Source organism: Pleurodeles waltl, chromosome 6, assembly GCF_031143425.1.
Source record: "Pleurodeles waltl isolate 20211129_DDA chromosome 6, aPleWal1.hap1.20221129, whole genome shotgun sequence".
Classification (NCBI taxonomy): domain Eukaryota; kingdom Metazoa; phylum Chordata; class Amphibia; order Caudata; family Salamandridae; genus Pleurodeles; species Pleurodeles waltl.
This window is the reverse complement of record NC_090445.1, coordinates 1,652,732,991-1,652,759,124: the sequence shown is the minus strand read 5'-3', so window position 1 is coordinate 1,652,759,124 and position 26,134 is coordinate 1,652,732,991. Positions and strand designations below refer to the sequence as shown.

Below are 26,134 nucleotides of genomic sequence, written 5' to 3'. Positions count from 1 at the left end.
TAGAGGGGGTGGGCCTCACAGTAATGAAAAATGAATTTGAAAGTTTTTCACTACCAGGATATATAAACCAAAAAGGAAATGCCCTGCCTCTTGCTTACACACCACCCTGCCCTATGGGCTACCTAGGGCCTACCTTAGGGGTGACTTGTGTCTAATAAAAGGGGTGTTTAAGGCTTGGCAATGAGTTTTAAATGCCAAGTCAAAATGGCAGTGACACTGAGCATACAGGCTCTGCAGTGGCATCCTGATTCATGTTCAAAGGGCTACCTAATTGGTTGGCAGTATCAGTGCTTCAGGCCCACTATTGGCATTACATGTACAGGTCCTGGGCACTTATAGTACACTTTTCCTAGGAACTTAAAAGTAAATTAAATATGCCACTTGTGGATACACCAATGTTGCCATGTTTTAGGGACGTGAGCACATGCACTTTAGCACTAGTTAGTCATGGTAAATTGTCCAGAGTCCTAAAGCCAACAAAAGCAAATTCAGCAAAAAGGGGATGAGGAAGGCAAAAGATTTGTGGGTGACCCTGTAGAAAGGGCCATTTTCCAAATTGGTGCTAATACTGATTTAGAGTCCTTCCCTATGTGTAATTGTAACGAATGATATCATACATCCGCTTTTGTCGCTTACATACAAAATTACTTTGATCATTGATAGAGCTCTGTTTCATTATTTGAGTTGGCAAATCCTTTTATTGTTGACCCATTCGCATAGTTCCCTTTCTTCAACAATGTCAATTTATAAGATCATTTGTTTGATGATTTCCATTGATGAATCTGTCTAGTGATTCAGGTTACAGATCAGTTTAATGGTTTGTATTATTAAATCACTGTGTTTATAACGATTTGAACAACCGGATGCCATTTTTTATTATTTTGAATCACGCATTATTTTGATTATTTATCCTATATGACAAATTTTAATACTTGATGATTTCAATCAATAAAATAGTTTTTAATTGTGTTAGATTTGATAGATCAGCATGCTAGGATGTGAATTAAAACTAATTTGTTTGATGGTTTTGGGCAATAGCACTCTAGTGTTGACTAATGTGAAATTGTTGCACTTAATGGGCGTGTAAACAATTTTAAATTATAAAATCCTTCATTTCATGACTTGCTTTGGTAGAACCACATTTGATTATTTGAATCGAGAGATCCCTGCAAAAATGGGAATTAATAAATGCATTTGAGTTATAAATGATATATTGTTTCATGACAAGTCCTGATACAATCATTTATTTAATAAAATGAATTGAGATATTACTTTAATTAATTTAATTTATCTATTAAGTACATTAATCATGTAATTATAATGACTGGTTAATTTAGCAATTCTAATTGATATATTTTTCTGTTGAATGACCTGACGTAATATGCCAGGTTGATAGATCCATTAGTAAATCATTTTAGGTGATATATTTCAAGCTTTTTATTGATGAGCCTTTTAAATGAATTTAAAACAATTAGAAACCTTTCTTCAATAATTAGAATTGCTATATGTCTTTGTTTAATTATATGAATTTAGTTATTCTTTTATTCTTTTACTTATTTCATTTAATAGATGAATTTGCTTAATTGTTTACAGTGATAGGTCACTTACTTTGAAAATATGGTTCTTGTTATTGGGGTATTTTGAACGGAAAGATCACTTTAATTATTTAAATCAATGTATACATTTTAATGAAGTCATTGTGTACTTCACACTGTTTTATGAAGTCTAACAATAAAATAAATAGTTATACGAGAGTAGAGCACTTCAATAGAAATTATTTGCTTTACAGCTCGTGAAGACGTGCCTGAACACCCTGAAAGAAGCATGGAAAAAAAAAAGAAATATGCCACTAGCTGTAGAATATATTCACATAGAATAGTTTTAGGTCATAACAATAAACTTCATTTATTGATAACCCAAAAACTCTATTACATTTTTTCCTTTAATACATAGATTTTAAATATTTTAAATACCTCTTTATACCATAACATTTAATTTTTATGACATTAAACGACTTTTAAAAAAGCACATTATGTGACAAGAATATTGCACTTAGTTAATGGTTTCTCAAGTCTGTCAAGTTTATAAATCAACATTATTGTGCATTAAGGGAAATTAAATCTGCCATGCAATTGCATACAAATAGAGCCATTTTGCTTGTTAATATTTGTTTTATTGCAAAAGATCTCAAAAGGGAAGAGCAGGGTCTGAGGAATTATGGTACATTTGAATGCAGTTAAAATATTGTAAAAATATGAATTAAAAAAGTAGCTCTTGTCTCTCCCTTTATGAGGTTTGCTCCTGGCATGATCAGGTGTCTTCAAAGTTATCAAAAGAAAAAACAAATGCACATGGCAGATTTTGCATTGTTTCCCAGAGACTGACGTTCAAAATTGATGAGCATTCCTATTAGATTCTCGGAATAAATGCTCAACTTTAAAGAGCAAAGTTCAAATACAGCCTTCTAAAGTGACTCTTAAAATTGTGAAACAATACTCCCATATAGCATGTATCTGTATTTCCTCTATTTTGCTTTGACTTTTTAAGATATAAGGTTGAAATTCAGTTGAAACTAAATTGCTGTTATTTTATAAACGACTCTCTCAACATCCCTCAATGGTCCTACTTTTTCAGCCATTCTGACATGCAAATGACTTTATTACATCAGAGGTTAAACTGTTCCGTTGTTGGCTTCCTTTGTCATGTGGTGGCTACTTCTAAACTTTGTATTGAATCTAGAAATCACAAGGAGGAAAAGGACCATACACAGGTCAATAGTACAACTCCGTCTTATGGAGAGTCATGTTGATGTTTCAGGGTTTGAACTCCAAAATGAAAATGTTAATTAAAGATAGTGTTGGCAGTGAATTGTTGCCCATCTTAATATAAATGCTAAATGTAAATAATCACTACACTTTTGGACTGCGGAATTCCTTTGCCAAAGGACAGTGGTCACCATCAGCCAGTTTGGAAAGAAAGAGCATTTACATATTTGTTCAGAGTGGCTTGAATTCATTTTTTAAAATATTTTTCAGTCTATGGCTACTCAAATCATGGCATAGATTAAGATCTTGAAGGTAGCCTTCTATTATTCCTTCTAGATAACCATAGCATTTATCTATGATACTAATCAATTCACTCATATTGGTACAGCAGCTGATCTCTATTATATGAGGGAAATACTCCAACTCAACTTTTAGTCTTGTGAAATGACAGTGAGCCTCCCATACCTCCTCTTGGTTGTCCATCAAAGATCATCCTTAGAAGGTTGGCTCATTAAACACATTAGAAACTCTATAAAATGGCAGTGCATTTGCAGTTGGCTTTAATACAGTACAAACGTGGGCATGTGGTTTCTAAAATGCAGATAGGAGCATGAATGCCACAATAAGTGTGTCTAATCCAGCACCATTACATTTCAACTTCTTTTCACCTCTGTGTAAAACAGCCTTCCACCATGGTTGAAATAAAAATCTTTCTGATCAATGGTGGTCAGTTTCCATTGGAGTGTGAATTGAATGCGTTAAATATTATGGATTTTGAAACATTTTATAAAAATGCATTAATACGCATTCTGCAGATTATCACTGTTAAACAAGAACTTTAAATCCTGGAAACCAGAAACCTCCTACATGAACTATTTGGTCATCAGTCAAGGCAAAACATAAGAAAAAATTGACTGAAGATATCTTAGCAACATGATTAGACATAATTGACAATGCTAAGAACATAAAAAATGGCCAAATAGAGAAAGGTGTTAGGTTTTCTTTTATATTGTGCAATAACAATTTAACATGTAGAAGATTAATTGATGTGTGTTATAGAAAATAGCACAATATTGATTTTATTCTGGTTGGAATTAACTTTGTCTTCCTTGATTGGCTTTTTTCAATCAATAACATTTTAGGACAATGTAGCAATGGATGTATGAATTTAAGTTCTTCTCCATGCAATTAACAGTAATAAGTGGCAGCCTAAAGATAATAAGGAAATCTAGGAAAGGTGACACAGTTTTTTCAGTTTATTAAGAGGTCACATTGCCTTTTTTATCTACGTAAAGCAGCCACTGCATTTTTGATCCTCTGTTCAGTATAATCCCGTTATTTTGGTAGATGGGGTACAGAGGCACTGTTATTTGGTACTGGGATTCGAGTTTTTCTGGGAGAATCTCCTTAAGGCCAGAGAAATCTGAAATCTTCACATTAAGTAGAAGCACCATTGGAAGTTTCCCCTCACTAACCATTCTTATGCATCAATCCTCCACCATCAGCGCTATGTTAACTACATGGCAAATGTTCTACATGTCAGTGAAATAAATGATTAAACGATGACTGCAAATACCACCTAACTTTAAATAGGTCACTAGATTTGAATAAGCGTTGCCTCAAATAGCTTCTGGACTACTACAGTCAGGTAAGGATGAAATTTATCTGATCTGTACTAAACTCTCATACCCTTCAGCTCCATGTGTTGGCACTGATGATGCATTTAACACCTTCACTTCTGAACTCACATTTTCTTCTTTGAGATGTGGGCATGCATTTGATAGAGTGAAATAAAACTCTTAAGTCCTTCATTGCTGTGTATACATGATTCTATTTACCTCCATTCAAAACCATCATAGTGAGTATATGAGTGACTCTGGCTAACTCTGCCTTGGTACCCCCTTAGTAAGAAAAGGACAGACCTTCCTTAGTTCATCCCATGTCAAACTCTCATGCACCACTTAGTTATGTGGATGGGCAACACTAAGGGCCTGATTTCGAACTTGACAGATGGGTTACTATGTCACAACGGTGACGGATGTCCCGTCTGCTGAAATCTAAATTCCATTGGATATAATGGGATTTAGATTTCAGCTGACTGGTCATCCATCACCATTGTGATGGAGTAACCCATCTGCCAAGTTCTAAATCAGGTTCTTTAATGGACTGTCACTGTCCCAAAGGGGGTATCCTTCTAGAAAATCACTTTCAACTTTTTGTATCCATGAGATTAACAATTCTGTCAGTGTTTAGGGGACTAGTTTCCAGCATGAATGATGGTGTGAATCAATTGTTCTGAATGGCAAGCATTACCTTTTTAATGTATCTATAGACAGAATTAGAGTACTGTGGGTTCAAGGCAAGTCCCATGATCGGTTGTAAACTAGGCTCTGCATCTAAAAATGCTCTCTGTTTGTGAAAGCCACAATAGCACAACCTTCTCAAAGGTCACAGAATCAATCATTTGAATATAGTTAGTAGAAACATTGTACTAACCAAGCAAAAGCAGTATGTACAGAACATAAATTGGAGTTATACGACATATTACAATATATTATGTATCTTCATGGATAGGGAGGCAAGCATAAAATTATAAGCTTATTTATTCTGTTGGGGGAAATGTTATTGCCTTCACCCAACACCATTTTCCTTCTCCAGATGTAGGACTACAGAGAATATTTGTGTAGTGGACACTCTGAGACAAAGCTGTGTGCAGAACAAATGTTTAATAAATTATCCAAATCTAATGTAATACAATTAGATCTGGCTAATGCTGTTCAAAATATTCTTTGCCACGCCTTTAATGAATTAAGCGCCAGTTTCCTACTTGTTATGGTCTTATGATGCTCCAAGGCCAAGAGTAACATTTTCACAACCCACCTTTGGCAGACTCAAAGTTGTAACATTCTGTTTTTTTCTAACCCTTAGCGAAAAACAGCATACACAGAATACTTTTCTCATAAAACATAATGGAAATAAGTTAAATGGTGCGTTCTAGGCTAAAGACAGCGCTGTAATCATTTTAGAAATAGACATTAAACATATTTATTTATATTTTATTTATACTTTTCCCTTCAAAGTGATCCATACATCACTTCCCACTCTCTCTCCCCTGCACCCCGTCACATTCAAAAATCTGTTGCGAAATATGAGTGGAAATGTGTACACTGAGTTTCATGTCAGATTTATTCCTAAAAGGGCAAAGTCCCAACAAAACAGGAAAATGTATACTCTTGTCAGCTAAGATGGACACTAATGACCTGCACATCCTTTCGGAAGACTTTTTAAAAAATGCACTGGGCTGTATCAGGCAAGGCACTTGGACAATATGTTTTTATACATAAATTAGCACCACACACATTTCCAGAACGGAATTACAATCTGGCATAATTACAATCTTATTTTACGAAAAATAGGAATATTTGTTGACTTTTGTAGCTCTAAAAACGTACAAATTATACATTTGGACATCAAGCACCACATGACAAAAGCATTCATGTTCTGTTCTATATAGTTTATAAGTACAGTATGATGGGACATGCATTACATGAAAGATCATGCACGGAAACATCAACAGGCATTGTCGGAAAGTGCACAAAGAGGTGGGAGGCCCACCAATAGCAGGGTAACGTCAGTGTTATCTTAGCAAAAACTAAAAAATATATATATATATAGCACCACAGGAGAAAAACGACACATTGTAAAAAAACAAAAACAAAAACAAAAAAAATAGCACCTCAGCACAATTTCCCCACTATAGGCATTCTCTCCCACCGTGCTCGGCATGAGGAAAAAAGTGGATATATAGATTTTTTTTAAAAAAATGTAAAAATCAGCATTAGAAAATGTTCATTTAATCCCGTATATGAATGCAGAGCAAAAGTGTACAGAAATGTATAGAATAATGGATGTTTGTGAACCGGAACATCAAAACTTGAAAAACAGTAAAATTGTCGCACATAGATTTTGAAAATGCTGTTGCGCAAATGGCGAACCCGCAATCTTGTTCTCCGCTTTCACTATGAATATTGCAACTTCTTTTGTGGTCCCACTCGCCTGATATGAACCCGGAGAATCACAAGGCTGCTGCTGCCTCTTTTAATATCCATTTATACATCTTTGTTTTCTTATTTTTGTAGGGTTCTTTTTATATTTAAACAGACTATGTCACATGCATGCTTTGAAGCCAAGAGCAAAGAACAATAATATTATACAATAGAAATATTTACTTACAAACATACAAAAATATAAGCACCTTTAATACAAGGGGTAAAGATACGCACATGATGGTGTGTAGCAACCAAGGGGAAGCGGTAGCTTTTTATTTATGTAACAGAGATGCTACCGCTTTTAGGGAGTGTATTTCTTTTTTTTTTTATGGTCAAGTGTAGTGATTTGTTTAAAAGTTTATTTTACATTTTATGCCTTTAAAAATAAAAAAAAGAAATATAAGATTTATTAATGTTAACTCCAGATAATATAAGACTTTGATCCACGGTAATTCTGTTTGGTTGGAATTTCGCAAAAGTTAAAGGTTGCGTGTCCATCAGTGGTTACAGGATAGGTAGGGAGCTGCAGCGCTTGACCATCGTAGGATTGTCGCAAGTGATGTGTAAAATGCTCACGTGACCCTGAGCCGGCACCAGGAAGGACGTCTTCCCTTCCCTTGTATTCCATATCCTTGGATTCACGCAATGGGCGTGGTGCAGCTGTATCCTCGCTGTCCAGTTGTAGAACGTGCATGTGATTGAACAATGCCATGAGGTTACAAGGTTGCTCATTTGGAGACATGGAGTTCTGATTATTATCGTTTTACATATTATTTATTTTCTTCTTTTGGTGGTGCGGGGAGGGCAAGTGGGAAAGAGGGCACCATTTGTTAGCCCATGAAGCAGACAGGTCCCACCTCAAAGCCAAATTTCTGAACTGGGTCTCCGAAGTCATTGAACATTAGGTCCACAATGGGGGCTTGTTCCACTTTGGGGGTGTTGAGCTCCAATATTGTCTTTTGGTAACCTTTCTTTGCCTGTTAATAAAAGAGTGAAAGGGCTATTTTAGTTGCAGGTACTTTGGAGTTCACACGCTCTTGCCTCCTATCACGCAAGTCACATCATCCCATTACCATAGTACGGGATACTTCAAGGAATGCTTGTGTACACAGAAATGACCACTATCTAGAATACACCTTTACTTGTGGCTGGTGCGCCCCTATGCAGACCAAGAACATGCTACATTTTGGCCTTTTTGAGAAAGTTCAACTATAGATCTGAGATGTGCACAGAAATGCACTGTGCACAGACACACATAGGGCCTCATTACAACCTCAGCGGTATTTTGAAAAGACTGCCGAGGCTGCGGGCGCCAGTATATCGCCAGTGATGGCAGTATATCTGGCTACCTATTATGACTTTTCCTCTGGGCCAGCGGACGGTAACAGTGTTTACGTTCGCTGGCCCGGCAGAAAAGTCACATCAACATTGCAGCCGGCTCGTAATAGAGCCGGCTACAATGTTGATGTGCAGCTGGTGCAGCAGCACCCGTTGCGCAATGCGCGATGGGGCTGTGCCTGGGGGCCCCTGCACTGCCCATGCCCAAGTCCCCCTTACCTCCAGCCTTTCCACCATGGACAGGCTGGCGGTTGGGGACTCATAATCCCCAGGGCAGCGGTGCTTGCACTGCTGCCCTGGGGATAGTGGAGGGGCCGGCGGTATGGCCGTGGCTAATGCACCCCAGTCACAATAGCTGGCGGAACACCGCCAGCCTGTTGGCGGTGTTACCGCCAGCTTACCGCCGGCCGCCAGGGTCGTAATGAGGCGCATAGTTTCGTTAATGGAGGACAAATGGTCAATCTAATTACTTGGCACAGATATTTGTGCACAGTTTATGCTATATTTACCCATATGGTCATCGGGAAACTGGGTGAATTTTTTAACTTTTTTATACTTGCACATGCAACTAGAACATGAGAGTAAGAAGTAGGTTTTAAGAATCAGTGACTTTACATTTGCCCTGGAAATGGACAAAAACGATTTTGTAATTACAAACACTGAGATTCCCAAAATCATCGGGTTTACTACAGCAAAATCTGGTGAGTTGGAAAAACCTTTTTGACTTGCATTGAGGTGTGCAAAATTTGTCAAATTTGCTGTCTCATAAACTCCGCACTTATTTGGTAAAATCACACACAATATTTATATTTAGGTCAAATGGAAATCAGTCAACTCACACAATAATTTATCAATAAATGCGTCCTTGCACCATTTTTGGCACTGGACACATTTAAGAAAAGCACTACAAACCGCAGCCACTCATGCTCTGTTGCTCCAGTGTGTTTGTGGTAAATCTTATCTAAATATAACACCATCCATAGTACATTTTTTATTGCGAATGGTGTGTTATAGCATGAAGTGACACAGTGGCATATTCTCGGGAATTTCACGTAACAAGTGTAATGCAAAATTCCCAATATTACACAAATTATGCAGACATAATTTAGATTTCTCCCAGGCCTAGTTTATCTATCCATTCCAATCGTGTAATTAGGAAAATAAGTAAGCAGGCACTTGGCACTAATTATGAGTCATCATGGTATGTATCAATGGTTTGGTAGTTGCAGTTGCAGTTGCAAGCCATTTATCAGTTACCAACACCTCAGAGGAGATAGTAACTGACTCACAAAAGGGAAAGTGTCCTTTTGGGACTAGCACAAATGAGCTAGCATATGTAAACACAGGCATTCACAAATGCTGTTTTTATATTAAAGTCTTAAATATTGGCTTTGCCAATGCTTGTATAGATGTAGCAAAAGTGATTGATTTAGGAAATAAAGAATTCAATGTGATAATCAGTGTAATAACTGAGTTTGATCTTTGATGTAAAATAGCACCTGCTGCATTCCAATGGAAGGATGCCCTAAAAGGTGGAATAACAGATCAAGCAGCCAATAGCATGAGCTGAGAGTTCAATACTGGTCTGGATGGAGCCAAAGCCCACTATGTGTATTTTTAAACCCAGCTCTACGCATCTTATAAGGAATTGGTAGCAATAGATCTATCAGACAAACCACTGAGAAGCCAGATCTAAAATAAATCTTCAAACATATTTCCTTTGCAATTGACAATCAAAGCAGTTGACAAAGAGGAGCTGTTTGTCTCGGTCAGTATGTGGGATGGCTAAATACATGCATTTTGTACATTGCAGTGTGATGATACATGCTTATGTGTGGGTCTGATCAAGGTCCTCAAATGTGGCCCCTCTGACATCATTTGTATAGGAAACTGGCCCCTGGTGCAGTTACCTCCTTCCCACACTTTTTGCCTGATATCTGATGCTAACTTGACTGAGTGGGTGCTGAGATCTTGCTTACCAGGCCCCAGCATCAGTATTCTTTCCTGGTGGTACCAAGGGCCCTGTGGCCAGTGACGGGTCCCTAAGAGCTGCAGCATGTGTTGTGCCACTCTAAGGAACCCCTCACAAAAACACATACACACTGTCATTGTAGATTGTGGGTGGGAAGAAAAAGGCAAAGTCAACATGGCATCCCTGTCAGGGTGCCATGCCCACAAAACTCTGCCTGTGGCATAGGTTAGTTACCCCTCTAGTAGGCCTTACAGCCCTTAGGCAGGGTGCACTATACCACAGATGAGGGTATAGCTGCGTGGGCAATATGTCCCAACAGTGTTTAAGTCCATTCTTAAACATTGTAAGTGCAGTGTGGCTATATTAAGTACATGGGCTGGGGGTTTGTCATTACGAACTCCACAGCTCCATGATGGCCTCACTGAAGGCAGGGAAGTGTGGTATCAAACTTCTCAGCACAATAAACCTACACTGATGCCAGTGTTGGATTGTTATAAAAAACACACAGAGGGCATCATAGAGATGCCCCCCCCCGTATTTTACTGAACCCTCTAGCATAGCGCTGACTGGTCTGTGAGCCTCAAAGGCCCAGGACTCCTGTTACAATTCCCCAGGGCACTCCAGCTACTAGAGATGCCCGCCCCCAGAGAAAGCCCCACTTTTGGCAGCAAGTCTGGTGGGAAAATTAGGTAAAACAGGGAGGAGTGACCACTCCAGCTGGGACCACACCTAAGGTGTCCAGAACTGAAGTGACCCCTTCCTTGCAGAATCCTGCATCTGGGTTTGGAGGACAGGGACCAATAGGGTTAGGAATGTGCCCCACTCCCCAAAGGGAGTGGGCACATAAACGGTGTAGACACCCTCAGAGAAAGTAGCCGTTGGCTACTGACCTCTGACCCCTGTAACACCCCTAAATCTAGGATTTAAGGGCTTCCCTGAACCTAGCTCATCAGATTCCTGGTGACCTGAACAAGAAGAAGAAAGAATAATGACTGCTAAGCAGAACCCCCAGCAGTGAAGACTCCAGACAACAACTGACTTGGTCCCAGCCCAACTGGCCTGTCTGCAGCTTCAAGGACTTTGCTACCAGAAGGTGACGCATGCTACAGTACCAGCGACCTCTCCAACCCCCTTAGAGGACTGCCTGCCCTCCGGAGGACCAAGAACTCCAGAGGACAGCGGCCCTGTCCAGAAGAAACTATCCAAAAGGACTCCAGAACTGCCCCGGATCTGCAAGTCCTGCCCACTCTGCACCCGACGACCACGGCCCATGTCCAGGTGGCCCACCGGTCCCGAGTAGGTCCCAGGGTGAGTCCGGCCTAGTGTCATCCTAGGTTGACCCCTCCTGGCCAACACAATGACGCTTGTATCTTAAATCCGGAGGACTCCCCCTGACTGCGAGAGAACCAGGCGAAGATTTCCAATGCCTAAAGGTACCCCTGCACCCGCAGCCCCCTGGCCTTGGGGAATCCAACACTTGTCCAGCAACGTTCAGCAGGCAGCCCTCCTCCTTGTCCACCATGTGGTTTCCCGGAACCGACCCCCTGGATCCAGCCTACAGCATCTTTGTGACCCCCGGGCCCTCCTATTGAAAAGCATTGGGAGCCCAACGCTGTGCTTGCACCCTACACCCGGCTACCCCTGTGCAGCTGAGGGTGTCTGGTTGGTGATGACCTGTGCCCCCATCCCAACCCCCCCCACCAGGGCTCATTTAAACCACCAAGGTCTGACCTTTGAAGTCACGGGTACTTACCTGCTAGCTGAACTGTTTCTGAGTGCCCCCAGTCTCCATAGGATCCCATTCTAAATCTACCTTCAACTTTGACCTCTGCATCCAGCTGCCACTGTGTTGCTAGTGGTGTAAGTTTGAGGTCATCCTGAACCCCGAACTGTGGACATCCTAACCCCTGGAGACTGGAACTGTAAGTTGAGTACTTACCTCAAAACTGCACTACCATTTTTCCCCCTCTGGGACTGTTCTGAAAATTGCACTGTCAACTTTGAAAAGTGAAAAGTGTTACTTGCCTGTAAAACGTACTTACCTGCAACAAGATCCTTTTGATTCCTGAAATAAAGTAACAAAATATATTTTTCCAATACAAATAAATTGGCCTGGAGTTATTCATTGAGTGTGTGCCTCATTATATTGACTCTGTGTGTACAACAAATGCTTTGCACTACCTTCTGATAAGCCTGCCTGCTCAACCACACTATCATAACAGAGAGCATTAGTATTATCTACTTTAGCCTCTGCTAAGCCTCAGGGGAACCCCTGGACTCTGTGCACACTATATCTAATTTTGATAAGGCCAGCGTCCTACAATTTGTCTTTCCTGCTTCACTAGACTTTTAATTCTCACTTCTGTACTATCCTACCCACTAGCTCTACGTTTGTCTCCCACTCCACAAGATATCTCTGTACTTACTGCACAACCATCGACCGATGCTCTTATGTATGGGTTGTTGTCATAGGACATCTCTTCATCATTGGAGCCCAGGAATCGGATAGCCTTATCATAGTTGTCCGTAGTGGCGTCATGCCAGGCAACTGATTGGTAGCAGTTGTAAGTGATGTTCTGGTGGGCGGAGGAACTTAGAAGTCTCAGGAAGGTCATTTGAACCACACCAATGGGGCTGCCATCAGAGTCCACGTAGGAGAGCTGATTGGAATCATAAGAAAAAAGTGGAAAGGGCAAGGCAGTGAAATGCGTAAAATTCAACATATTAGGTTCCACACACTGTACAGTGATCTCTGAGAAGCATTCCATGTCATGAAAGTACATCATTAATTTCACTAGTAGATACGATTCTCCATTTAGTTCTTACATGTGTGCAGTGAGATTTTAAACTGCATCGTTCCTTTTCAAAATGTGGTTTTCTCATACACAAGTTGACTGGTTCTTATTAGGTTAGCCAGAACCTCAATCTATCATTTTATCTTCCTGCAAAATAAAAACACTGACACTTCACACTTTTGGAATTTAAAGGTTTCTGAAGTCTAGATGGGGACAGTTAATAAATTGTCATCTTCTGTGGTCAAATTCAATGTGGTGGTACTCTGCTAATTCTTTTGACATATGTTCTTAGAGGACAAGATTACCCAAGCTAAACAGCTCTTGCATGGCTATGTATACCTGGAAGGTCACACAGCAGTCAATATCTTTCTGGTTTACTTTGATGCTTTTATAGTCAACACTTTTACATTGTAACATAAGAGGCTGAACACTATCAAAAACTCATTGCAAGAGTAATGATGTAGTGGATTGATGGTAGATTGAATAATCATGTTGACGTAAATTCGGATGAAATTGTATAAGCCAACAGTCAGGTCTAATGTTAATACTTTTTGACAGCATGGCTGATACATTTACAGGATAGCAACCTCAGTGGCTAAAACACTTCACATAATCTTACAGTTGGTCATCATAATCACTTTCTGAAGTTCAGGGCGGCAAACAAACCAGGATATTGCCACAATTTCCAGCACTGCATGATTCATTTAAATGCCTCGGACATCACCATAATACGGACGTAGAATAATAAAGATCCCATCTGGTTTTAGACGGCATCAAATAAAGAAAAAGTGCAAATCCCTATATTTATTTGAAAAAGCTAGTAGAATCTAGTTACGTTTCATTAGAAGGTAACATATTCTGAGATTAAAAAATTACCTAATTCTGAGGTAGAAGGAAACATTCTAAACCTTGGCTGCCTATGTATGCTCTAATGGTTTATTAATGTGCTCAGAGCTGTAGCGTATTGGCCCTCTGGGCCACCCTATAAATGTAATGCGTGATGACAGAATATAAAACATACAACTGACATCAGTGGGCCAATTTTGTTAAATATTTGTTGTGGGCAAGTAAAAAAAGATGCAAATACTTTATTTTTTATACATGAATAAAATTGAGACAGATTTTTGAAGGTGCAATGCCTACATTTGGTAGGCAAGGGTTGTAGATTGGTGGTCTTAGGTACAAATAAGTCAAAGTCTTTGAACCTTGTCCATGAATGCCAGTGGATTACAGCTAGAGAAAGGTCGCTACAGGCATCACGTCTGAAGAAACCACAACATTGTTATTGCAGATACTTTCATCAATGCCTCAGATGTCCACTAGGCATACATCTTTCACTTTGATGATAGTGACCCTTTCACTGAACACGGCCATATATCCTCACAGCCAGTTCTGTACCGTCATCTTGTATGTAACTCTCTTCATTTTCTAACATAATTACAAAGCTTTCATTTGCATATAGAGTGGTCTGAAGGTGACCTTTGTCATCCTCCTGAAGTAACAACTAAGACCATGCAATCAGCAGAATCCACAGCTACAATTTAATTAGAATAATAAAATAAATGCAGCTGAAACAGATATGTCTATGGAAGCAGGTCTTTTAAATGTGTGCTTAGTGACCACTTATTGCTCTTTTGCCAAAACCGCAGGCAAGGTACAGGATATGAGATGAGTGTGAATTAATTGCAAAGCAAAATGGGCAAAGTTATATTTTGGAGAGTGGGATTCCTGACAAATGTTTAAAGTTTGGACAAATGTCAAACACCGGCAACTCAAATGCTTAAGTGTCTGTTGCCCTTACCAAAAGTATACTCTCACAACTGGGAAACAAAAGAGAGCACATGCAGCAGATCGACAATAGAAATTCTTTGTTTCACGTCTATAGGAGATAGACAGAGACATTACAGGCACTTCTAAATATCTCCCATGACCCAGTTAATAACACTCAATCTCTGTTATGCATCATTCAATCTGTATCAAGACATGAATCTATTTGTTCTTCCCATAGCACTCCCATGTACATAGCATGCTGGTTACACCATAAAATACCATAAAACCCTTACCGTACAAAGGGCACACCTACCCACCAGTGACAGGATCCCGACAGCCTTCCTCCTGAGAGCTAAACATGACTGGACATTTTAAAGCTGTGCATGCAGGCAGGAAAGGAATAAACAGCTACCAGTGCCGGTGGGCCTTGAGGAAACCCATCAGGTTAGGGCTAAGAATCGAGATCACATACTGAAATAAATTCCACTTTCATAGCAGAATAGACATTCTAATGCAAAAATATGTATGGTCAATAAATATTTGACTTCAGCCAGTTACCTGTGTGCTTGACCATCCATCTATTTATCTTTCTGTGCACCTAGCCTTTTTCCTATTTGTAACTAGGTATCCCTTATAGGTATCCACATCTTCTCCATACTATGTTTCCTTTTACTTTTTTCACATTTAAGTGCCTAAATGTAATTCTCATTCTCCCTCTACAGAGGTCAGTGGTCTATGCCTCTCTATATTCCCTCCTCTCCTTTAACAGTCTTTATTCCTATTTTTTTACGTATCTCCCTATGGGTAGCTTTATTATTTTCCTCTCTATACTTTAATTATGACCAACCACCATCAGCAGACAAAATCCAAAGAAAAGCAACAGATGTTTCCGCTTAGCACAGACAATACTTTAAACATCTTTGAACAGAACTGTGAAACAAGCTAAACTCTCAGCTGTTATAAGATCTAAAGTTTATTTTTTTATCTACAACTTAGTGAAGTAAGACCTTTAATGCTTTATGTCTGAATAATCTTCACTTACATTATAAAACACTATTGATAGAAGATTACAGTATGGTGGATTTTTGAATGATGTTGTTTTAGATGCATTGGTAGCTGTTTATCTTGAGATAAAACACAGAGAAAATGCAACACAGAAGAACAATACAAGAGAAAGAAAGAAAGAAAAGCTTGGTCTTTGAGCTAGTTTTGAAAGCTGGCAGAAATTGGGTCTGGGCGGGCCGATGCCAAGACTGAATTGCTTTGAAGGAAGATAGCTAACTGGTTAGCAAGCTACTGTGAAGTTAAACAACAGATAGTCAGCCACAGATGGCATCTCCAATACATGACTGGTGGCAGTATGTATTATAGAAGGTTTCAAATACTTTTATTTCAAGCCACCATAGCAATTCTCAATAGAATCAGGCAGACTTTGACCTGAAAAGACCTACGCATATTTAATATTTCAGCTTGGGGAGATACTTATATTAAATGTGTTGCTCAGTTTTTAACAGGTCAGAACTAAAGCCTACTGCTTTACTCATTCATAATAAAAGCAAACAATGGTCAAATCAACTTCATTCCTATTGGGCAACTGCGATAAGCTATATAGTTTGATTAAACCTGACAAAACTACCACTCTAAATCCTGCATAATTTCATGAAACTTCCTTCTCCACTTTCATTTCCATTTTCCGATCAAGAAATGTGGAATTGAATTGCCTACACAGAAAGTGACTAGAATGAAGCAGAACTAACAACCAGGCACACTCATGAATTTCCATTCCTTGAGTGCAGTGTTCCTTAGAATCAGCTTGGTAGAAAAAACAATATGCATCCCATCAGTGAAGGAGAAAGCTAAGCCCACCACTTGGAGGTAGGAGGAGAGGGCAGCTATTGAAGGTATACAATGCAGATCCACTGTATACCGCCATGGAAGTCCAGATGTGAGACTGACATACAATATGACCTTGCTGTCTAAATTGCTGCAGAGCTCACAGCACCTGCCAGAAGAAAAAGAACAGAGCAAAAATAGTAGCAACCATAATTAGGGCTAAGTGGATTATGGGTATGCCCTATTAGGAGGCATTTATTGGGCAATTTAAATGCATTGCAAGTGATGCAGAAGTAAAAGGCAAGGTCTGCCTTAGCGAATCCACCTAAGAATGGCAATATCTCTCCCTCATTGCAGAAGATGCATTGGCTCCTGGAAAGATGCATTGGCTCCTGGTGACCAGCAGAATCCAATTTGAAGCCTTGGCATTGCCACATAAAGTGGTGTACTGGAAAGCACCAAATGACTTGAAAGCCCATTGTAAAATATACTAGCCTCTTAGGTATTTTAGGGCAGCTAATAGGAAGTTAACTCCACAAAGACTAATAAATGAACCAGAAGGAAGTACTTTCCCTTAGCTTTGTGGGCCTGGTGGAATTACCCGGAATGGCATGATGATTTTATATTGATATATCATTACCCTCTTCTCAGGGTGACATAGAAAATACATCTCTTCTGATTGTGAACATATCACACAATGCACCTGTGAGTACCATTTCTGCCTTCAGATGTCTGTAATGCTGATAAAGATGTGATGCTTAAACATTTACAATGTTGCATAAAAAAATTTGAACACATGCTCTCACCTGCACAACATGTGTACTTAAGACCAATGCACTGGGACATTTATTGAGCAAAACATAACGTTTTCAGTATAAATTGCTTGGCCTCCATCCAGAGAAAAATAATGCTGTTTGGGAGCAAACTCTACAACTGCCTTGGTAATTATACTGTGGTAGGGGTTTGTGGTGTGGAGATTATTGCTCTCAGAAGATTCTAACTCCTGTACTAGAGTGGTATAATAAAAGGGTCTTCACAAAACCCAGAAGGGTCAGTACACAGATGTCTCTGGAGGAGAGTATGGAGGTAGTGTTTGGTGACACTAGATGCTGATGGGCTTCAAGGCGACTATTGGGCAACTCAGACATAAATGTTACTACTAGTTGCTCTATTGATGTCTTATGTAATCAATAGGTCCAATAAGATTACTTGCTTCCTTAGTTGTGTAGGCTGAGGACTGAGCAGAACATCCCTTGTCCTCTCAAAAATGAAGGCAGTCTGAGAAGAAAATAGGAGCGGTGGTCCTTCTGCTGACACACAGCCCAAGAATCCGGAACCACTTCGTACTCCAAAGACAAGGCTTGTAGTCTTATCTCATAAGAAAATGGTAGGGCTCATGATGTTTGGCTTATGTTAGGACAGACAAACCTCTTAATTATTGATTACTAGTGAGATATCAAGATTAAGGTAGCTCAGGTACATCTGACAGTGTTGCACTTGCTAGGTCCAAAATAAGTTGTGTATGCCTTAAAGCAATTTGATCTTATGATTAACATATGATTTTGCAGGACATTTTCAATAGGATTTAGACTTGTTCCTATCATGCTTAGAAAAAGTGGTATATAAGTATTATTCTGACCTCCATCAAAGGTATTTCACACATGGATCACTGCCTTCCATCTCTTCAGTTATTGGAGCTCCAGCAAAGTATTATACAGAGATTGGACTTTTCTGCACAGATAAAGTCTGGCTTTGAAAACTAGAATATAGTTTCTGGTGCAATGGGATCTCTGTCACAATTGTGACACTTTCCTTATGCAACCTTTACCGACATTACCTCTGATGAATGAAAAAAGAGCATAATAACAATAAATATTGCCGAGTATGCTTATGTTTAGCAGCTCAAACATTGATGGTCTTCATATTATCTAAACTAAACTTGAAAGTTGCAAACTCTGGGTCAAGAATTTAAAAATCAGGACATGTTAAATCATACTGAAAGTACTTTTGATGACTTTCGAAACTCTTCCCTCAAAGGCGTTAGCAGAAGATTTTACTTGACTGCCCCTTGCTTTATTGAAAGCTACCGCAATAGCACAATAGTATTTATTTTAAAATATACCCTTCAGAATGGACTCCTTCAAAAAGATACTGAAGTTGAGATAGGTAGAAAGAGCATGCAGCCACAAGACTTGAGAAAACAAGGTGTCATTTGAGGTGGAATCATGATGATTGACAATTGAAATTACGGGAAAAGGTCTGTTTTCTCTCTTACTTCAGCCTCATTGACATAAAGGAGACCCATACCAATAAGATAATTACTTTTGGATTTAGAAGGTGATGTAAAAAAAACTAGTGTGCATAATGTCACCATTCATTAATTAATCTACCAATATTTATAGGAATTATATAATTTGCTGCTTTCCATCTCGAATAATTAAGCTAACCAGAATGATATGGAAAGAAACTTGCAAGGGCAAGAAATTGTGACAGTAAACAGATGCATCCAGTTGTGTGTTACATTTCCCTGTCTAAGGGTTTGACTTGAAATCGAATGGTAATTGTAGTCGGATCAAGCATGCAACCAATGTGTTATTTTACATGTTGCCAGGCATACTGTCTTATTTGTTGCATGGCTAACAGTGCCAATATATGAGTCATGTCACATTCTCTTACAAGTTATTTTATATTGCATTATTGGCTTTTGTATAGCACAGTTCGCTATCAATATGACCTTGTCGAACTGTCAGCTGAAGACTGGTTTGTGCCATTCCAACAATTGCACTGCAGACTGAAGTCTGAAATATCCTAAGACGATGTGCTTAGGGTCTTCTTGTCCAGGTGGAGGACTGTGTAGTATAATTTGTTTGGTAAATGCTTACCCATAAATTGATTTAAAAAGCGTTAGCTACAAAGCTGTTTCGAAGTACAACTAGAGGATCCTACATGCTATGCGGTATAATAAATTATGCTCTCATCAAACTGGGCTGTGTAGGAATGGGACATACAAGAATGGCACACAGATTCATTGTTGCCATCAGCAATAACATGTGTGATGATACTCTTGGAAACCATACTGCAGCTGTTTAAACAAATTCTGGATGCAAGGTTTAAGTTGTAAGCTATTTGTATATGTGTCTTTGAGTCAGGCACATTTATTTACCTTACACATAATCCTTTTAGGATATGTTATATGAGGCTGAAGTACAACTTAAACAGTCTAGTAGCAGTCTGGGGTAATCACTGAACATTAAATCCACATTAGACGCAGTGTTTTGTCATAACACGTTCTAATAAAATAAGGCAGATTTTACTCCACCAAAACAAAGAAATCAAACATCCACACCACCTTCCTTCTTACTGGCAAGTATCCAGTAATTTAATTATTGGTGTCCCTTTCAACATTCCACCATAAATGTTCCACCTCAAACATTTATTTTTACAATTTATAAAAAGGGTTAGTAATGCATGCAATGTGCTATAAGTTTGGCCATGACCAAAGCGGACGTCGCCGACGTCACCCACGTGCTCTGATTCAGACTGTAGGCCATGTTAGCAACTTACCAGTGACCCTCGCTTGTACTGACTATACCATTGACCAGGTGTTTCTTTGGGCCATCGAGCCAGTTTACTCTGTAAAATATGACATGGGTTAAAGAACACAGAACCATGGGCTGAGATCTTACCAGTTTACCACGCTTGAATTCACTGAACCAGGAGCCTGGATTTTCCTTTGGCCAAGAGGTAATTCTAGCCTGAATTGTGAGAGGTCGGGTGGAGAAGAAACAGACAGATAAAGCAAAATATGGTTACACTGGGTTGGAGGCACCCTCTTAAAAGACCCCAACCTGCCATAAACATACACTACTATCAACACAAAACTGGAAGCCAGAAAAAAAACAACCAAAAAAAACTGGAAAACCTTACTGAGACTATGCCATTTATAAACCTGACAAATGTTTACTTTGTTGTGCCATGATTCTTCCTAAATATGGGGTCAACTAGAATGTTAGAATCCGAGCTAACAATCAATAAAACACACCATCAACCTTGGTGGAAGAAACTGCAGTCTTTCAAAACTATCCTATCATATTGTGTTTATTCCTAAAGAAGACTATTTGCACAGCATATGAAAAAGCTGAAGTCATCAAGAACACAGTTAGCAAGAATCACTAGGATACTCTTGAACTCTGGGGTCGGAGCAGCAGCAGAAAACAGAAATAATAAAAGAAAATGGTAAGATTGACAGAATCAACACTTAATGTAACCAGCGAAAATGCAAAATGGAAGGCCCCTGAAGACCCTGAGCGATCAGGTTTATCCCAATACATAAACAACAAGAGTTGAACAACTGTTTCTAGCTACTGCTGCTGAAGTGAAGGGGTGTCGGATAGACCCCCAACTTGCTCACGGGTGACTTTCACAAGAATGTGTGCCTGAATGGTGATGCAAGTTTTCGGTTGTCTTAGACTGCACCTGCATCCATGAAAGTGTCTCTGACAAAAATGCCAGTCGCTGCTGACCAATACTATTTGATGTGGCAGAGGAATCCTCCCTTTTAGCAAGAGATACACAAAATTGCCTTTGAAATGTTTTTTTTTCTCAAAACTGTGACATGTGAAACAACTACATTCTTTGGTTATGCTCTTCAAATGTCATCTCTCCACAGCAGCAAATCACAATATTGGAAATCCATCAACAAATTCCATCACGTTCCATAGGTATATGGATCAAATCCAGTTGATGCTCTATGTACTAGTTACATTTAATAAATGGATCTGCATTGCTCTATTGCTATGCTGTTGGTATGTTCACCTCACTCAAGAAAAAACTAGGATGGTTTTCAAATGTATTTGCTTTCCTAAAACATCTTTTAGATCTATAGGCGCGGCTGAAATAAAATCCAATTAGAAATAGCAAGAAATATACCCCAAATAGCCTTACTTCTACAATTGCAGTAGACATTTGATTTCTTGGGGCAAACGTTTGTACAGTTGTAAGTTACATGGAAAAGTAAATTTACATTTGCACCTGTACCAATTTATTTTTATCAACTCTGAAATTTCCTCACCCCAGAAAAAAACCCTTCTTCTTCCATTCTATGAAATATATAGGGAGTTTATTTGTGTGTGCATTTTTGTGTGTTTTCCAGAGAAAAGGAAAACATGCAAAATGTTTGTAGAAATGTATTATTCATAGAGTAAGGCAAGGCTGCCCCACCCCTGTAACATTCCCTTTACCATAACTTTACAATGCTAGAAAACCTACCAAATTGCCATATTTTCTACATTTTAAGTGTAATGTAGGATTGTAAAATTCAACAAATCGTGATCTCTAAAACAGGATGAAGTATTGACTATAGTGAAGGAACTTTCTTTCACACCTAGCACCTACATAGATGCATGAAATGTTTGTTGGTTATGCCTTTAGCTATTTGTGTTGAGGTTTCAGTAACTCACGAATCACTGGTGTAGGTTTAACTCTTTTATTGAATATAACTCAAATTATTTGAGGTTGATAAAAGGCTGATAAGTGTTGTTCCAATATCCTTAGGTATGTTTCCTCTGATTAAATTACTCGCTTGTTTGTGGTCCCCTTTTCAAGTTATCTTATACATTGTGATTTGGTAAATGAAACAAACTTGGGATCATTAAAGAACAACCACATTTTCTTACTAAGACACCTAATAGAATTGAGGTGGAAAACGATTAAAAGAACCTGTCATGAAATCTATCCAATAATATCTGTATTGAAGAACAGCAGCATGTTCAAGCGCAAGAAGGGTAACAAAGGCGCACATGTTGCAATAGGTTGAAGGGAAAAGAGAAAAACAAACATTTCCAGAAAGAGATGGTCTTTAAGTGGTATCATGAGCTGTTTGGTTTCTATCATATATCTTGCTTAATTCAAGGTACAGCATATGTTTGTTACTTTTGATAGTTTTTTTTAAGTCAGTTGTCATATGTTGCTCTTTATTTTGTACTGGGATGCAATAAGATGTTCTTAAGTTTCAGCCACTTCTGCTGAAGAAGCTGAGGTATGATATCTGGACTGAAGACCTAGGAATAGTTGTCCGGGCAATACAATCTAAATTCTGGCACCAGAATCTTAGGGCCAGAACTAGTGCTTAATGGATGGTATTCCATCTGTCAGCATGGCAGAGAATATTACTTCCGCCACCCAGACAGACTACAGTCTGCCAAATCTAAAGCTTATTGCTGACCAACAGGGATCGCTGCACCTTGACAGGAACCACCATTCCAAAATCACCCCTGGCACAGTAAAATATTTTGATCAGTTATGTCGGCTGTCAACCAAACTTTTAGCATTTTTTGTCTTTCAGTCAAAACTCCCAAAATATAAGTTTCTTATTGAAAAACTAAAAACCTAATAACACCAATGCCCTGGAGTTTTCCCCTAGAGTGTGGGGATCTTGGTTTTTTATTGTCCATCACCGCTAGCTTTTCCTGGTAGTGACAGATGCAAAAAACATCAGATCATCCACTCGAAATCGGGTGAGTGGTGTGATAGTTTTACTCCGATGGCCCCTATTCCACTGGGCTGTCGATGATAGTTTTCAGTCATTGGAGCCAATGGGGGCACTGTCGATTGAAGGCTGAGAGTCCACCCTTCACTAAATGAGATAGGCAGACTATCAGTTCTGCAGACAGGGTACACTGCCCACACTTGAAAATCTTGCTGTGCTATCATATGAAAAACATTAGAGCTGTTTGAACTCTAAACTGTAATGATAATAGTCTGCTCTCTCAATGGAATTTCAATATAAAACCCCAAGATCAATGTCCCTGATGTCTTGTGTGTTCTGTAGAATCCCCTAAATGACTGTTTGCTTATAAAAAATTCTGATTACAAAATTACCTCATATGCATGATTTCATGTCTTAATTATTACAACAGAAATTTTCAAAGAAAATAACAACTGTATCAATTCCTTATCCAGTCAATAAAAATACTATGTAAAAAGTATTTGGTGAGGAGGTCATTTTGCATTTTTCACTGGCAGTGATGGACAGTGAAACCTGGCCATATGTTCTTCCACTCTAAATACGGCAGGCAAAAACATGGCCAATCCTCAGACAGCTCTTTTCCGTCAAGCAATCAGAGATATGTGTAAGTGATGGAATAGTCTCCGCTGTCTACATACTGAAGTTCAATCAGACTTTAAATGAGGTGGGCAGACCCTCAGGTTGGTGAAAGGGTAACCAGTGGAGTTGTGATGAAGTACCTTTTCTGCCAATATCTATTCAGGGCCAATGTCATGAATAGTGAATGTCACTCTATGGTAAGCCACAAAATAATGTGTACAAGTAAAATATACTAGATCAGGGATGTCCAGGCCAGATTTCAGCAAGCTTTTTAGGTTAGGCCTTTCTGTAAAAAAGCAATCCATATAGATTCTTGATTTGTTAATGCATCCTTTGTGGCTATCTTAAAATTGGGATAGATTTGACTCTATGTTAAACACCAGTGAGCTAAATCATAGTAAAATTGGCCCAGCATGTAAATATTACTGAGTAGAAACAACTGTGATGAGGATTTCAAAGGCAGCAGTCTTTGGGTGTAGCCAGCTTAGGTTAGGATTACTTTAAATGCCTCAATGAGAAAACTATTAATAGACAAAAACATGAGATTATAAAAGAATGGAAAATATTTCATTTTTAAAATAACTTATATTTGCAGTTTTGCATCCTTGACCATATGTTAGCAACAAATATGATGACAATCCCCTCTCTACTCAATGATGAAGTGGCTGTACAGAGGCTGTCATTTAACACATATGGAAGCCTACCAACAAGTTGTAAAATCCATATTGAAAAATCTGAACAGACTTTGCATCATGATTCATACCTTGTCATTGATTAACACTATGTAACTGGCATAAAATAATCAAAATCAGAGATTAATATAGTTGAGCAAGGGACTATCCTGGCTCCTTAAAAATTATGTAACAACTCACCCCTTCAGACTTCTTATCAGGGAAGATACAGGATTCTCCACCAGCTGTGAAATTACAGTAAACCTTGAAAGAGTCTCTGGAGCATCCCTGGTTTGGATCAATCCAGTATTCACCTAGGTGTGGATGGGACACAAGCAGAAACTTAAGAAGGCTGACAATTACTTCATTCAAAACAATTATCATGGAAACTTAGTTAAATGAAGTGACAACTTACACTTTACATTAGCAATCTGTTTTACTGGATAAATATATGTATGTGTGTATGGGTGTGTGTGTGTCTGTGTGATTTGTGTAGTGTTATATATATATATATATATATATATATATATATATACACACACATAAATTGTCTTCTAAGGCTAATAGAAGGGCAAAATTACAGCAACAGAATATAAGTAGTATGTCTAATTAAGGGGTGTGCAAAATTTGCGTAATTTTCTTTTTTCATACTTACATAAAATATCAGGAAAATAATGTGAAATTACACAGAAGTATGGGAAATGCAAATTAGTAATTGAGCACTATATTTTAGCATGAAATGCACCCTTGCATCACCACTAGTGTTAAAAGCTCATTATAGACTTCACATAGACTTTCTTAGTGAGAACAACATTGCTATAAGTGAGGCCTGATGTAAATATTTGCTTTTCTTTGGCAGGCCTGCCATTAGGAGGATTGTATCATCTGCATTAAAGCTAAGCTCTAATAAGAAGGTATATTAGTTCTGTAGTCCTTACCATCTGGGAAGTCAGGATGACAAAGTTGCAAGTCCTTGCAAGTTCGAGCCGGGTTGTTCTGGGTGCCAAGAGGGTGTTTCATCTGCTCAATTTCCAGTTTCAATGAGTTTAGCGAGCCAAAGATCTCTTCCATTCCATCTGCGTAATCCATGTAGTTGTCGGTGTTGGCCTCATCAACAATTTGACTGGCATCGATGTTACGTTTGGTTCTCTTTGAGGAGTGGAACGGAAGAGGCTGGATAACTTCGCCTGGTGGGCCCTTGAATTGAAAATAACAAAATATTACAAATGCTACTGATTGAACAGCAGTCTATTTAGTAACAGAAATATATTATTAGTGAATGGTGGTCTTTTATAAAGGTAGGAGAAAAAAGTAGGTGGAGCTTTAGAAGTTTATTTGCACATCTTATAAATGTTGAGTCTTCTTTTAACTAAGCCAATATATTATATGCTGTAACATTAGACAAAAGTGTTTACCCCCTTTGTTCGGATTTTTGAAAGAGGAGGAGGGAACCACACAAATCATGTCTGGAGCTGTTTGGTCCAAGTACAAGGTAGAATGTGTAGCGTTTTGACATTTCCATCTTTTTTGATGTTTGGTTAGTACTTGTCAATAATGGCACCTTGAGAGCATTCAAACCTGCCCCCTCAGTCTCCCCCCGCCTGAAGTAGCTAAACTGTTGACATGATGCCTCATGTTGTGGTTTCACCATTTACGATCTGGTGGAAGGCTAATCCAGGTTCACAGTCAGTCAGCTCTTTCTCTAGCTGCAAAGTAGGACTGGAACAACTTTGGCAGTATTGCCAGCTTTCTGAGGAACCAATACACAGATGTAATATTACAGCTATTAATATTCCTTCATGTTACAATATGTTAGTTCTAACAGGCCTGGAAGGG

General features: G+C 38.8%; 1 protein-coding gene across 2 annotated transcripts in view; it reads right to left on the bottom strand.

Moving 5' to 3' along the window:
- Window positions 1-5,805: 5,805 nt before the first annotated feature.
- The window catches only part of COL5A1 (collagen type V alpha 1 chain), a 425,380-nt gene continuing 405,051 nt past the window's right edge, over window positions 5,806-26,134 (bottom strand). The window contains exons 62-66 of one of the 2 annotated variants that reach the window (XM_069241580.1): window positions 25,237-25,495; window positions 24,500-24,612; window positions 20,209-20,277; window positions 12,551-12,784; window positions 5,806-7,791 (exon numbers count right to left, since the gene is read on the bottom strand). In XM_069241580.1, the coding sequence (XP_069097681.1) occupies window positions 7,645-7,791; window positions 12,551-12,784; window positions 20,209-20,277; window positions 24,500-24,612; window positions 25,237-25,495 (822 nt within the window). In that variant the 3' untranslated portion in view covers window positions 5,806-7,644. Of the gene's footprint in view, window positions 7,792-12,550; window positions 12,785-20,086; window positions 20,156-20,208; window positions 20,278-24,499; window positions 24,613-25,236; window positions 25,496-26,134 lie in introns of both variants that reach the window. The other variant, XM_069241581.1, reaches the window with a different exon arrangement.